Genomic DNA, 14,052 nt, shown 5'->3' with positions numbered 1-14,052 from the left:
GATTTCGCTTGACGATTATCCCACTCTCCACTCCCAGAAGCCCTGCAGCCCCACTTGAGGCAGGTGCCCTCCCCACACACTTCACTGCTTCCCAGGGATCCCCTGCACAGAGAAAATTGATTCTCAGATATGTTCTGGGCTACTCAGTAAATGGGCTATGAAAGTCATTAAATTAATTTCTCATATTTGTTACATTTACACACAAAAATACCAACAGAGAAAACAAAACTTAAGATTCTAAGAAGGCTGGGGAGTTGAGCCACTGGTGTGTATGTGCTCTATTTCCTCTTCCTGTGTACAGATCAGGATGTGACAGAGCCTTAATTTAAAGTTTGAAACTACAATCCTCATTTCCACAAGAATTTGGAGTAGTAGGGAACCTGAGTTCAGCAAAGAAGGTTGCGGACGAGCCTCCAGACTTTGGTGAGCCTCGTCTTCCTGTGGACTTCACCTCCTCACCTGCCTTTGCTATCCTGTGTTACCATGTTTAGACTCCACTCTAGCTCAGCACCCTCTGGTCTTGGGTAGGTATCAAAAATTAAATCTTTTTGTCTAGCCTCGGTTTCACACCTCCTTCCTTACATCTTTCCTATAACATCCAATAAGAGGATATCCTGCTTTTCTCCCTAGGCTAGATCGACTTTCCATGGGCACCACCATGTCTAAATGTCAGCAGGGCACTTCCAGCCTTCCTCAGTTTGTAACAGACCGTTATAGTGCATGGTCTTTTAAATCTACAATAGGTATACCAGGGGTGACCCCAAATTTTAATTTCCCCTTTGTGGATCCTGGAACTATGATATCCTGAAACATTTAAAGGAGGATTGTTTCACGTATACATGGAAAGATTAGGTTCTGACACAAGTTGCCAAGAATGGAACCAAAATCTCACTAAAGATGTTGAGAGAACCACTGGGAAGTCCTGTCAATTTCCTGTTCAAGTGTGACTCACTAAGACCATACCCTGTCCCCATCTCACAACAGCTAAAGACCGAATAATTGACTTCCTCTTCCTCTGCCCCTAGAGTCACCTAAAATCGCCTTGAGTAGAGTTCCAACAAGTGTCCTGGTGTTCCACTTTCAAAGATGCCAACCGGAGATGCCCAGAGCTTTGCTATAAAGTGCCTCTTAATCTCATATAAAACTCAGCCTCACCAAGACTCAAGTCACATTCCGAGTGTCCTGGTGTGCTAGAGCACTTGCAGAGAATCTGCTGGTCTTGATTCACTGGTGGAGGCGATCGGTGCCCCCATTAGAAACATGCCCTACCTGGGGTTTTAGAAAGTGGGCTGGCAGTCATGTTTCCTCATACCTATCAGGCAGATGGTACCTGCCATGGTGTATTGTAAAGTTTTAAAAAATAAAAAAATTAGAACAAAGAAAAATTCAGCCTCAAATCATTAGCACTGCAATCCTCAAGCCATTAAGAAGGCACATCCTAGAAATAATTAGAATATTTTTCCATCTAGAAAAGGCAGAATATGGCCGGGAATTGTGGCTCATACCTGTAATCCCAGTATTTTGGGAGGCCGAGGCAGGTGGATCACTTGAGGTCAGGAGTTCGAGACCAGCCTGATTAACATGGTGAAACCCCATCTCCACTAAAAATACAAAATTCGCTGAGCATGGTGGTGCACACTTGTAATCCCAGCTACTTGGGAGGCTGAGGCAGGAGAATTGCTTGAATCCAGGAGGCGGAGGTTGTAGGGAGCCGAGATCATGCCATTGCACTCCAACCTGGGCAACAAGAGTGAAACTCCGCCTAAAGAAAATAAAAGAAAGAAAAGGCAGAATATTTGAACATTTTAGAATGACTGAAAATAAGTTAAGTCTCTTCTCAGATAACTCTAGACTGCAGAAGGCCAGGTGAGAAAGGAATTGTTTGTATTTCAAAAACAAAAATCTTAGTCGACTAAGAAGCATTAAGAAGATACATTCTATATACATAAAGAGAAACTAGAGAAAGAGGAAAATTAAAGATTTGGGGACTAGGTTATGATAAAATCAACTTAGAGAATCACTTGGATTTATGCATTGTAAACTTTGGTATAATATAATAATATGTTGGTAGGAAAATGTTATATATTATAAAAGGAAGCTCAAAGAAGAGAGAAAATAAATTTTAAAGGTTTTAATATCATTACTATTTAGTAAATTAAATTGTAATGAAATACATGAAGCTATGTGGGTTCTAATATTCCCAGAAGTTGAATAGTAGAAGACAGAATTGGGTGCCATCCAGAACCTGTGCATATGAACCTTCTGCGTGTAATGTTGTACCTGGTCACTACGTAATGATCAGATAATGGCTAAATGAAATTGTCATACAGAACTGGGGAAATTCGTTTGCTTGATTTTCCCTTCACCCACGTTTCATAAGGTAGACTCAGAACAGTTTTCTACCATACTCAAAGGTTTATTATCACAAAAGAATAAAACCTCTTGGCTGAAAACTGCCACCTTCTAGGAAAACTGCCAGCTAGTTATACTGACAACCTCCCAGAACTGAAAACAAATTAATCATACATGATTTATAAAAAACAAAGTCTCACAGAATGAGCTATGAGGCATGACTCTACAAGAAAATAATTTGATTACACATCTTAGTGGCATACAGTATAAGGATAAATAACTGCAAAGAAATCTTAAATTTTATTTAATAATTTTATCAGATAAATTAGTAATTAGATTAATTTGTTTGAAATCAAGCTTTCAAGTATAAGGAAAGAGAAGGAAAATAATAAAATTGAAATGCTTTAATTGGGAATCATACTGTCAGAACTGATTTAGAAATATCAATAGAAACCTATGCTTTTTAAAAGAAAAAAAAGGAGTATATGTTTTTCCAATTCTGTCAGTTAAAACGAACTAGTAACAAGGGCTTAAGAGAATGAACCTAATATGTGCACTTAATGCTGAGATTATGGCATCTTTCCAGGATACCCTGGAGAAATGACTGATTCCAGGAGCTACTATGAGCCTGAGGCAACTTGCTGTATGTACCAAGAGGCAAGAAATAATTCAGATCAATGGGACTGTGTCAAAAGAACACAACAGGGCCCCCACTGGCCAAAGTGTGTCCATTTGAGCAGCAAAAATAATTATTGCAGTTGATTAAATCACATTCAATCCTTGGCCAAGAGGCCCTAATGATACGCACAAGACAATTTTGCTTAAAATTGAGTAAAGATGGTGAATTGAATAGAGGGTATTACTTTTGGATCCTTTATTCAAACATCCTATTATTTTGACACATTTATCAGTGAAAAATACAGAATTTAGTAAATACTAAATACAAAGTTAGAAAGCATTTTCTGAGGCCGGGCATGGATCTCACGCCTGTAATCTCAGCACTTTGGGAGGCCGAAGTGGGAGGAAAGGTTGAGCACAGGGAGATGGAGGCTGTAGTGAACTGTGATCGTGCACTCCACTCCAGCCTGGGAGACAGAGTGTGAGATGCTATCTCAAAAAACAAACAAAACAAAACAAAACAAAAACAAGCAAGCAAACATAGTCTGGCTTGAGGGAGGATGCCAGTATGTGATCATAAATTGGACAAAATCATTCAAGAGAGCAGCATTTCAATCAGATCAAATTTCAAATTTTCAAATATCTATAAGCATTTTATGTTCTTAAAAATATGAGAAAATTGCAAGATATTAAATTCAAAGGTTTCCAAAACCAGTTGAAACATATTTGCATGTCTTAAAACCTTTTGTGAAGTTTAGCTGTATTTAGAGAAGTAAAAATGTATTTGCATATCTCGAGTCAAAATACAAAATCCAAGCGATCAGGGCAAAGTGGAAGGAACCAACCCCAACCTCCCTGCATGGAAACAGAGAGTGTGCGCTGGTCACATCCAGGGACGTCCTCCATGCAATCCAGAAATTTAGATCTGCCCCGACCATATTATATTGACCATACAAAAATTAAAAAGTAGCTTTATATGTACTTTACTGATATAGAAAAAGTCTATGTTATATTGCTAAGTATAAAATTCATATTTCAGAATGTCAATAGTATAATCCCACTGAAGTAAAAAAAAAAAAAAAAAAGATATGTTTTTCAAGTTTGACTCTATAATCTTTGTATGGGAATTTTTAGTAAAGCGTATATATTCATCTACAGCTTAACTTTTTAGTCTTAAAAAAGGCAAAAATGAAATTTCGACCATGAAATTCACGGTTGTAACCAGCAATACCAATCTCGCACGGTTGCAATACTCGCACTCTTCGCACTGTAACCTCTGGAATCCACTGTAACCTCTGGAATCCGCTCTAACCGGAGATCGCTTAACCGGGCCGTCCCCTGCCAGGACTCGGGCGGCGGTCAAGGGTGCGCAGGCGCAAGCGCGGCCGCCGTCGGTGGGGTTCTGTGCGCGGTTGAGACTGCTGTGGAGTTTCACCGCCTTTTAAGACTGCCTTCCAAAAGGCGACGTGATGACGCTAAAGAAAAAGGAAAATTTGTTGCGTACGCAGAAGGGCAGGCTGGGCTCACTCTGAGCGTCTTTCGGGGACCGACGGCCTCGCCCACGTGCTTCCGGGCACCAGAGCGCCGAAACCCAGTGCGCTAGGAAACGCACAAACGCCCCAGCGGGCGAGGCCACTGGCAGCCAGGAGGCGGCGAGGGTGGCTTGTCTTCCAGAGACTGGGGAATCAAGAAAGGCAGAGCCACCTCCTCGGCCCCAGCGCAGCGAGTGCAGGAGGCAGGGAGGCCGCAGCGTCCCGCCGTCCCCGGTACCCGTGGAACCCGGGGCGCGCCCAGGAAGCTGGGGCGGCTCAGGCCCAGCGTGCCCAGAAGGCCAACCACGTTGGTCAGGAGGACGCTCTCCCACGATCCGCGATCCTCAGGCTCTGATTAAAGTCCAGTTAAAAGGAGCTATCCGTTCTGGTATCTAGTGTTACTCTTGTGATAAATATGATGTTTAATACGGAAGTATCTTTATAGTCATGCTGCCAATCAAAGAACAAAACACGTAAAGCCTGTGCGCTAAGAACACGAGAGCATTTCGCTCCTCAGGAGGTGCAGTTTCTCTTTTCTTTTCCTTTGTTTCATATGTAATTCCAAGGAGAATTCCCTGTTACCAACACATTTTGCTCTTTGCCTTTGTTTAGGGGATGACATAGGCTCATTGCATTTGATCGGATTAATGTTAAGCCCCCCCCCACTCACGTTTTTACTATATACTCTACCACTAATACAGCAGGATTTTATATCTTTAACCTCAAAATTCAAGAGCAGAAAAATACTCACATTTTATGTTAGTTGAACGTGAAAACGAGTTACTTCAGCCCCGACAGGATACTTTTAAACCAATACTACCTAACAAATCTGTTTCTTATTCATATAAGCCCATACACATGGTTTTTTAAATGAGTTTTATAAATAATAATTAGCATTGAGGCCCTGATCTAAGTATTTGAAACTCCGTTACTCTTCACAACAATCCTGAGGTGGGCATATTTTCCTCATTTTGCAGATAAGGAAACAGGCACTGATCTGGCCCCTAAGAGCCTTTTACCACCATGCTTAAAGCTTTACCCACTTTTGAGATCCAAAATATTACGAAGTGCACACATATTTGGTAACCAAATCAGGATTAAACATTAAACTTAAGGACCGAGCACAGTGCCCTGTAATCCTAGCATTTTGGGAAGCTGAGGCGGGCAGATTACTTGACCTCAGGAGTTCAAGACCAGCCTGGACAACATGGTACAACCCCATCTCTATAAAAAAATACAAAAATTAGTTGGGTGTAGTGGTGTGTGCCTGTGGTCCCAGCTACTCAGGAGGCTGAGGTGGGAGGATCGCTTGAGCCGAGGAGGCAGAGGTTGCAGTGAGCCAAGATCACAGCACTGCACTCCAGCCTGGGTGACATAGCGAGACACTGTCTCAAAAAGAAAAAAACAAAAGTAAAGTAAGAACATAATAAGAAATATGTTCACTGTGTTACAGGGGATAAAAAATAAATAGGGAGATAGATCCTGCTTTCAGGGTAAGTGTAATTTGCTGAGTAAAATAAGTATTTTAAGATACCTTAAAAAAGAAAACAAAGGCTGTTGTAAATTGGATATTCAATTAAATATTCTTGGGCAGATTGGCAGATGATGGATCTAATGAACTTGGGGTTTATAAATCCCACAGAATGCCACATTTTCACCAATATCTTATGTTTTGTTTTACACAAACAGTTGATTAAAACCAACTTTGAAAATGAATTGTTTATGCGATTATCTTAAAAATAAAGATTATATAATAAGTCACATTATCTTGCATTATGTGACTTATCTAGGGGGTTAAGGCACTCTTATTCTGCTAATATTCACAGCACTATTATATAATCATTTCAGAGCCCTGAATTATAATCCCAACCCTGTGACAGTTACTGAGTAAATTTTGCAATGTAGATTTATTATAGAATATAAGTGTATTACTTTATTTTTCTCTATTCATTGGCATCCTTTTATATTTAGGATTTGACACGATTGCACACAACAATCTTTCTACTAAAATATTCCATAGAGTTGGCCAGGGATGGTGGCTCACGCCTTAATCCAAGCACTTTGGGAGGCTGAGGCAGGTGGATCACCTGGGGTCTGGAGTTCGAGACCAGCCTGGCCAACATGATGAAACCCTGTCTCTACTAAAAATACAAAAATTAGCTGGGCATGGTGGCACGCGCCTGTAATACCAGGTACTCGGGAGCTGAGGCGGGAGAATCGCTTGAACCCAGGGAGCAGAGGTTGCAGTGAGCCAAGATCATGCCATTGCACTCCAGCCTGGGCAACAGGAGTGAAACTCTGTCTCAAAAAAAAAAAAAAAAGATTGAAGCTCAAGTAGATTAAATATTATAATACTATATACACACTAGATCACATACTAAGCCACACAGGTAGTACAGAATAGAAATCCTATTCCAGGGCTTCACAGACCTCAAATTGCTTCTGTAAATGGTTCATGTTTATTAATTTACCTTCTCAAAGTCAATATACTTCAGAAACATACAACTGCTATCATTAAAATGTGGTTACACATAACCTAGCACATAGGTGCTTTAGAAGAAGGGAACTTTACCATTTGAATTTTTTTTTTCCTCCGCTCTGTCGCCCAAGCTGGAGTGCAGTGGCATGATCTCAGCTCACTGCAAGCTCCGCCCCCCGGGTTCAGGTCATTCTCTTGCCTCAGCCTCCTAAGTAGCTGGGACTACAGGTGCCCGCCACCACGCCCGGCTAATTTTTTGTATTTTTAGTAGAGATGGTGTTTCACTGTGTTAGCTAGGATGGTCTCGATCTCCTGACCTCATGATCCACCTGCCCCGGCCTCCCAAAATGCTGGGATTACAGGCATGAGCCACCGTGCCAGGCTACCATTTGATTTTTTAAAATATCCTAACATTTGTGTGTGTGTGTGTGTGTGTGTGTGCGTGTTTCTCATGAATATGGTATTATTGGTCCTTTTTCCAAAAATACGGTATGAAAATTAATTTTTTGCTTAGAGTCAGGGTCTTGCTCTATTATCCAGCCGGGTGTGCAGTGGCACAATCATAGCTCACTGCAGCTTCAAACTCCTCAGTTCAAGTCTCCTCCCGCCCCAGCCTCCACAGTAGCTAGGACTACAGGAGTGCACTACCACACTCAGCTAACTTTATTATTAATTTTTGTAGAGGCAGGTCTCAAATTCTTGGCCTCAAGTGGTCCTTCCACCTCAGCCTCCTAAAGCACTGGGATTATAGGCATGACTCACTGCACTTGGTAGAAAATTAATTTTCATTATAAAAATCAGAAAGGAAGAACTTGTTGTTTTGATGGCCAATACCCTGAATTTCATTCCAACTTCTGGTTTTCTACATTATATGTAGGTACCAGTGATTTTGTGCCATTTTTATTTCTTCAGATTTTTCCTCTTCTACAATTCTCCCATGTGTTATTATTTGAAGCCCTGATCACAGCTCTGAATCATTTCTGTTCTTTTTTCTCCCCCAACTCTGGTTCAAAACTTCTGTAACTCATTCGCTGCAAAGTCTAGAATCTCTCTTGCAAGTGAGCTGACCGGGGGGGCCAAATCGCCTTGGAAGGGAAGGATTGTTACAAAGTCAGTATGTTGCTAAGACTTCTTGCTAATTTGCTGTGTAAGCTGCATAGACTGTCAGGGGATTCTTCTTTCCACTGATGAATTTAGCTGTGTGTTATGACCTGTATCAGTGATTCTATTTGGATTCATTAAGGTTGCAATTTTTTATCCATATGAATGTTGCACCTAGTTTTTCCCTGTAATTGGTTAAACAAATGTCTGCTGTTTGCATTTCAACTCTCAGCCAATAACTGCTGGAAGTGATTTAATGCAGCTGGAGAATGACACTAACAATCATTATAGCCTGCAAAGTGTGAAACAATTTCATTGTGCTCTGTGGTCTCTTTAGTCTGAGGACTAATAATGTGCAGCGGATGTGACTTGAAAAAAAGTATTTCATTATAGTTAAACAAATAATATAAAAGAGGGGTGAGTTCTGGGGCAGCTCCATGCTGTTTATCTGGCATGAGCTTGTTTTTATAAGAATTCACTTCAAGTGTGGAAGGGAAATGCTTTCATCTGAAAGGGATTGCTGTGCTTCATTCCGGTTTCTCCCTCCATCTGATAAAAACTCTTGCTGAGTGACAGCACAGATGTAGCTCATTTGAAACAAATGAAGGAAAAGGAGAAAAGGGATAGGGGTGGAGCCAAGGAGTAGTCAGTCATGTTTCCAAAGTCCCGCGGTTTCCCCTGGTCTTTTCATTCACCCCAGCGGCCCTGGTGTCCCCCTGCAAAGTGCGATGCCCTCGCCCCTGGCCCTACGCCCCCACCTCCCCAGCGAGTTTTCCCCGTCGGTGGACGCGCGGCCCTGCAGCAGTCCCTCAGAGCTCCCTGCGAAGCTGCTTCTGGGGGCCACTCCTCGGGCCCCGCGGCTGCCGCGCCGGCTGGCTTGGTGCTCCATTGACTGGGAGCAGGTGTGCTTGCTGCAGAGGCTGGGAGCGGGAGGGTTTGGCTCGGTGTACAAGGCGACTTACCACGGTGTTCCTGTGGCCATAAAGCAAGTGAACAAGTGCACCAAGAACCGACTAGCATCTCGGCGGAGTTTCTGGGCTGAGCTCAACGTAGCAAGGCTGCGCCACGATAACATCGTGCGCGTGGTGGCTGCCAGCACGCGCACGCCCGCGGGGTCCAACAGCCTAGGGACCATCATCATGGAGTTCGGTGGCAACGTCACTTTACACCAAGTCATCTACGGCGCCGCCGGCCACCCTGAGGGGGACGCGGGGGAGCCTCACTGCCACACTGGAGGACCGTTAACTTTGGGAAAGTGTCTCAGGTACTCCCTAGATGTTGTGAACGGCCTGCTCTTCCTCCACTCGCAAAGCATTGTGCACTTGGACCTGAAGCCCGCGAACATCTTGATCAGTGAGCAGGATGTCTGTAAAATTAGTGACTTCGGTTGCTCTGAGAAGTTGGAAGATCTGCTGTGCTTCCAGACACCTCTATACCCCCTAGGAGGCACATACACCCACCGCGCCCCGGAACTCCTGAAAGGAGAGGGAGTGACGCCCAAAGCCGACATTTATTCCTTTGCCATCACTCTCTGGCAAATGACTACCAAGCAGGCGCCCTATTCGGGGGAGCGGCAGCACATACTGTACGCAGTGGTGGCCTACGATCTGCGCCCGTCCCTCTCCGCTGCCGTCTTCCAGGACTCGCTCCCCGGGCAGCGCCTTGGGGACGTCATCCGGTGCTGCTGGAGACCCAGCGCGGCGCAGAGGCCGAGCGCGGGGCTGCTTTTGGTGGATCTCACCTCTTTGAAAGCTGAATTTGGCTGACTGAAAACCTGCGTCAAGATAAGCTTGTGTCTGATTCTGTTTGTTTTTAAAGTGGAGATGTCGAAGAAAACATATTTGTGGGATGGAGTTTTAGAAAATAAAGTTACTAAAAACTCCTTTAGTCTCCAATGCTTTTTCTACGACACATTGCAAAGCCACAAATCTAGTACCTGTTGTCTCAGTACTGTTAGTAACTAATCTTATTCATATAGTCATGTGCTTTGCCCTCCATTGATAGTATTTCATTTATTCAAATTTGTTACTGATCAAACACTTTGTCCAAAACAGAACTCCACTGCAGAAATGTCAAAATTTTCTATAAATCCATATATATCCCATACCTACCACATAAATTCCAACTATTAACAGTGTACTTGCTCCCACACCAAATCAGTAAAAACTTTTTTAAAAATAAGTAATGCTTTCCTACTACTCCCCCCAGTAAAACTTCTTGTTTGTAATGACCTTCACACATAAAAGTCATACACCGAGGTACATTTACAGTCAAAGGAATTATAAATGACTTATTGTAATATTTTTAACTTGTGCATTGCAATGAGTAGAAACATTTTACTAAAACACTTCTTTTTTTTTTTTTTTTTTGAGGCGGAGTCTTGCTCTGTCGCCTGGACTGGAGTGCAGTGGCCAGATCTCAGCTCACTGCAAGCTCCGCCTCCCGGGTTTACTCCACTCTCCTGCCTCAGCCTCCCGAGTAGCTGAGACTACAGGCGCCCGCCACCTCGCCCAGATAGTTTTTGTATTTTTAGTAGAGACGGGGTTTCACCGTGTTAGCCAGGATGGTCTCGATCTCCTGACCTCGTGATCCGCCCATCTCGGCCTCCCAAAGTGCTGGGATTACAGGCTTGAGCCACCGCGCCCGGCCTAAAAGAATGCTCTTTCTTTTCTTTTTCTTTGAGATGGAGTTTCGCTTTTGTTGCCCAGGCTGGAGTGCAGTGGCATTATCTCAGCTCACTGCAACCTCGGCGGCCTGAGTTCAAGCGATTTTCCTGCCTCAGCCTCCTGAGTAGCTGGGATTACAGGTGCCCGCCAGCATGCGCGGCTAATTTTTGTATTTTTAGTACAGACGGGGCTTCGCCATATTGGCCAGGCTGTTTTTTTTTGTTTTGTTTTGTTTTTTTCTTTCTTTTTTTTTTTTTTTGAGACGGAGTCTCCCTCTGTCGCCCAGACTGGAGTGCAGTGGCCGGATCTCAGCTCACTGCAAGCTCTGCCTCCCGGGTTTACGCCATTCTCCTGCCTCAGCCTCCCGAGTAGCTGGGACTACAGGCGCCCGCCACCTCGCCCGGCTAGTTTTCTGTATTTTTTTTTTAGTAGAGACGGGGTTTCACCATGTTAGCCAGGATGGTCTCGATCTCCTGACCTCGTGATCCGCCCGCCTCGGCCTCCCAAAGTGCTGGGATTACAGGCTTGAGCCACCGCGCCCGGCCCAACACTTCTAAACTGGGTCATTTTTACCTGGTACTGGTACTCAGAAGTAGAAGATAAAGATTATATGATGTGAGGGGAAAATGAAAACCCTGAGGAATCATGAAATTTAACATTTGGATGGAAGAGAACAGACAAATAGAACTAGATTGCCCACTCTAGACATCAAAACAATGGGTGTTGGTACATAGGTTTTAAAGGACCAGGTGATTGGATTTTGTCATTGGGACAACTTTGACTTTCTTTTAGCAACAGCAGTTTCTGTGCATGGTGGAAGGCAAGGCTGATGCAGTGGCTGGCAGAGGGAATGGCAAGGCCCTGAAGCAGAGGCTGTGCATGCACTGTTAAGGAGGGAGAGGCAGGAACCTTAAAAGGGGGTCAGAGACACAGAAATGTTTTCAGATTTTTTATCTGGTTTCATTTAGTTTTAGGTTGAAAGAAATAATTTTATTTTTAAAATGAGCCACCAGAGGCAAAGATAATTGATAAAGTTTAGATACTTGTCGAAGGGATGAAGCGTAGTACCTAGGGGAAGAGATTGTCATCTTGGAGAGAAAGGACATCTCTTCCCAAGATGGGAGCGAAGGGTGGGGGCACAATGACTTTACAGACACATTTACAATAGGAAAAAGGGGACTGGGGAAGCCCACATCTGTGAGCTTCTATTTTTTTCTGTTAAGAGTGGTTGAGGGTAGGGGGGTCTACACCATGGTTTGGAACTATTCTTGAGAAAAGCAAAAGGGAGCTATCTGTGGCCATGTATAACATTGACAGAGTGCTGCTAATTCTGTCCAGGTAGTTGGGGAAACAAACCACCTATATACCGATAAAGAATTCCCTTCTCTGATTAGTATTATTATTTGAGATGGAGTCTCATTCCATCACCCAGGCTGGAGTGTAGTGGCACGATTTTGGCTCACTGCAACCTTCGCCTCCCCAGTAGCTGAGATTACAGGCACGTGCCACCACACCCAACGAATTTTTGTATTTTTAGTAAAGAGGTTTCACCATGTTGGCAGGCTGGTCTCGAACTCCTGACCTCAAGTGATCCTCCTCGCCCCATGTCAGTCTCACAAAGTGCTAGGATTACAGGCTTGAGTCACTGTGCCCCGCCCCCTTCTTTGACCATTGTGGCAATAGGAATTCACGTTGGTAAGTTTAAATTACAACAGTGTCTTCCCTTCACCTGGAGACCACATAGAATGACAAGGTGAAGAAGGGGGAATAAACACTGTAGGCTCCATAATCAGTGAAACTGGGAGAGAGAAAACAAACCCTAAAATGTGATAACTAAAGACTGAATGGAGCCTTAAGGAAAGAGAGCAGGAAGGGTAAGGGGTGGCTGGCGTCGGGGCGGGGGTGGGGACCAAGGGACCCAGCAGTGACAGATCCCAGAGAGACCTGCAAAATTAGGTTCCCTGGAGAATAAGAGCCCACTGGGAAGTGTAAATGTTGGGAAAGAAATCAGAGAACAGGAATGAGATCAAACAGTGCTGAGGTTAGACGAGTTGCCAGAAAAAGAAGGAAGAGCAGGTGTTACAGAGGATCCAGCCATGCAGAGCTCAGAAATTGGTGGCAAAATTCAGCTGCTGGACAGGAGGGGGTCACCCTGGGGATAGGGCAGGGTATACTGGACAGGCACAGAAGCCTCCTGGACCTGGTTTGCTTTGGAGAGAAAGAAGGTTGTGGCTGCATGAAGAAACCCACAGAAGTGCCATATTGGAAGGAAACAAGCAGATGAAAGAAGTCTGAGTTGTTGGAAAACCTCCCTGGTGAGAGGTAGAACAGGCACATGACTGCTCCCTCTGTAGCAGCTAATAGTCAAAGTATGCTCTTTGGCATACACATCAAGTCAGAGGTAAAGGCATACTTAATAGTGCAAAAACAAGTATTAAGAAAGATAATATGAGCAGGTGTGGTGGCTCATGCCTGTAATCCCAGCACCTTGGGAGGCCAAGATGGGTGGATCACCTGAGGTTGGGAGTTTGAGACCAGCCTGGCCAACATGATGAAACCCCATCTCTATCAAAAATAGAAAATTAGTCAGGCGTGGTAGCACATGCCTGTAAGCCCAGCTACTTGGGAGGCTGAGGAAGGAGAATCACTTTAACCTGGGATGTGGAGGTTGCGGTGAGCCGAGATGGCGCCATTGCACTCCAGACTAGGCAACAAGAACGAAACTCCATTTCAAAAAAAAAGAATAACATTTACATCAAAACCCGATAAAGATTGCTTTTAAAAAAGAAATGACAGATCAATCTTGTTTAAAACTATCAGTGTAAAAAACTATCACTGTCCTAAGCAAATATTAGCATACAGAATCTAAGAGTTAATTTTTATAATCATGCACATGTTATTTTTAATCAAGTGAATTTCTTCCAAGATGCAAGAATAGTTTCATATTAGAAGATCTATTGTCTTAATTCATATTAGCAGGTTAAAAGAGTAAGAATATATGCTGAGAATACATTTGACAAAATTAAATGTTTATTCTGGGTTTTTAAAAAGAGACTCAAAAGAAGGAGAAATAGATATTTACCTAACCCACTTAAAAAAATACATAACTAATGTTAATTTCTTATATGACTTATTTTTTATAAATGTATAAATACCATGGTTATATAACATAGGGAAAACTGAATAAAGGGTATATTATATAAGAATTCTATGTACTGTCTTTGCAATTCCTCTATGTCTAAAATTATTTCAAAATAAAAACTCAAAAATGTATAGAACACCACACATTTCCGCCCAATAGCCA

At 43.2% G+C, this 14,052-nt stretch overlaps 1 protein-coding gene and 1 non-coding gene across 2 annotated transcripts; both read left to right on the top strand.

The window, feature by feature from the left end:
• Window positions 1-1,153: 1,153 nt before the first annotated feature.
• On the top strand, window positions 1,154-1,264 carry LOC111524873. Its single transcript, XR_002725890.1, has one exon. It is a non-coding gene; the product is annotated as a small nucleolar RNA SNORA3/SNORA45 family (small nucleolar RNA).
• A 7,190-nt stretch (window positions 1,265-8,454) lies between these two features.
• MOS (MOS proto-oncogene, serine/threonine kinase) lies at window positions 8,455-9,950 on the top strand. The gene has a single exon (XM_023190145.2). The coding sequence runs from the start codon at window positions 8,811-8,813 to the stop codon at window positions 9,846-9,848; it is 1,038 nt and encodes a 345-aa protein (XP_023045913.1). The 5' UTR covers window positions 8,455-8,810; the 3' UTR covers window positions 9,849-9,950.
• The last annotated feature ends 4,102 nt before the right edge of the window (window positions 9,951-14,052 follow it).

This window comes from Piliocolobus tephrosceles, chromosome 7 (genome assembly GCF_002776525.5).
Source record: "Piliocolobus tephrosceles isolate RC106 chromosome 7, ASM277652v3, whole genome shotgun sequence".
Classification (NCBI taxonomy): Eukaryota; Metazoa; Chordata; class Mammalia; order Primates; family Cercopithecidae; genus Piliocolobus; species Piliocolobus tephrosceles.
This window is presented reverse-complemented; position numbering and strand designations above follow the sequence as displayed.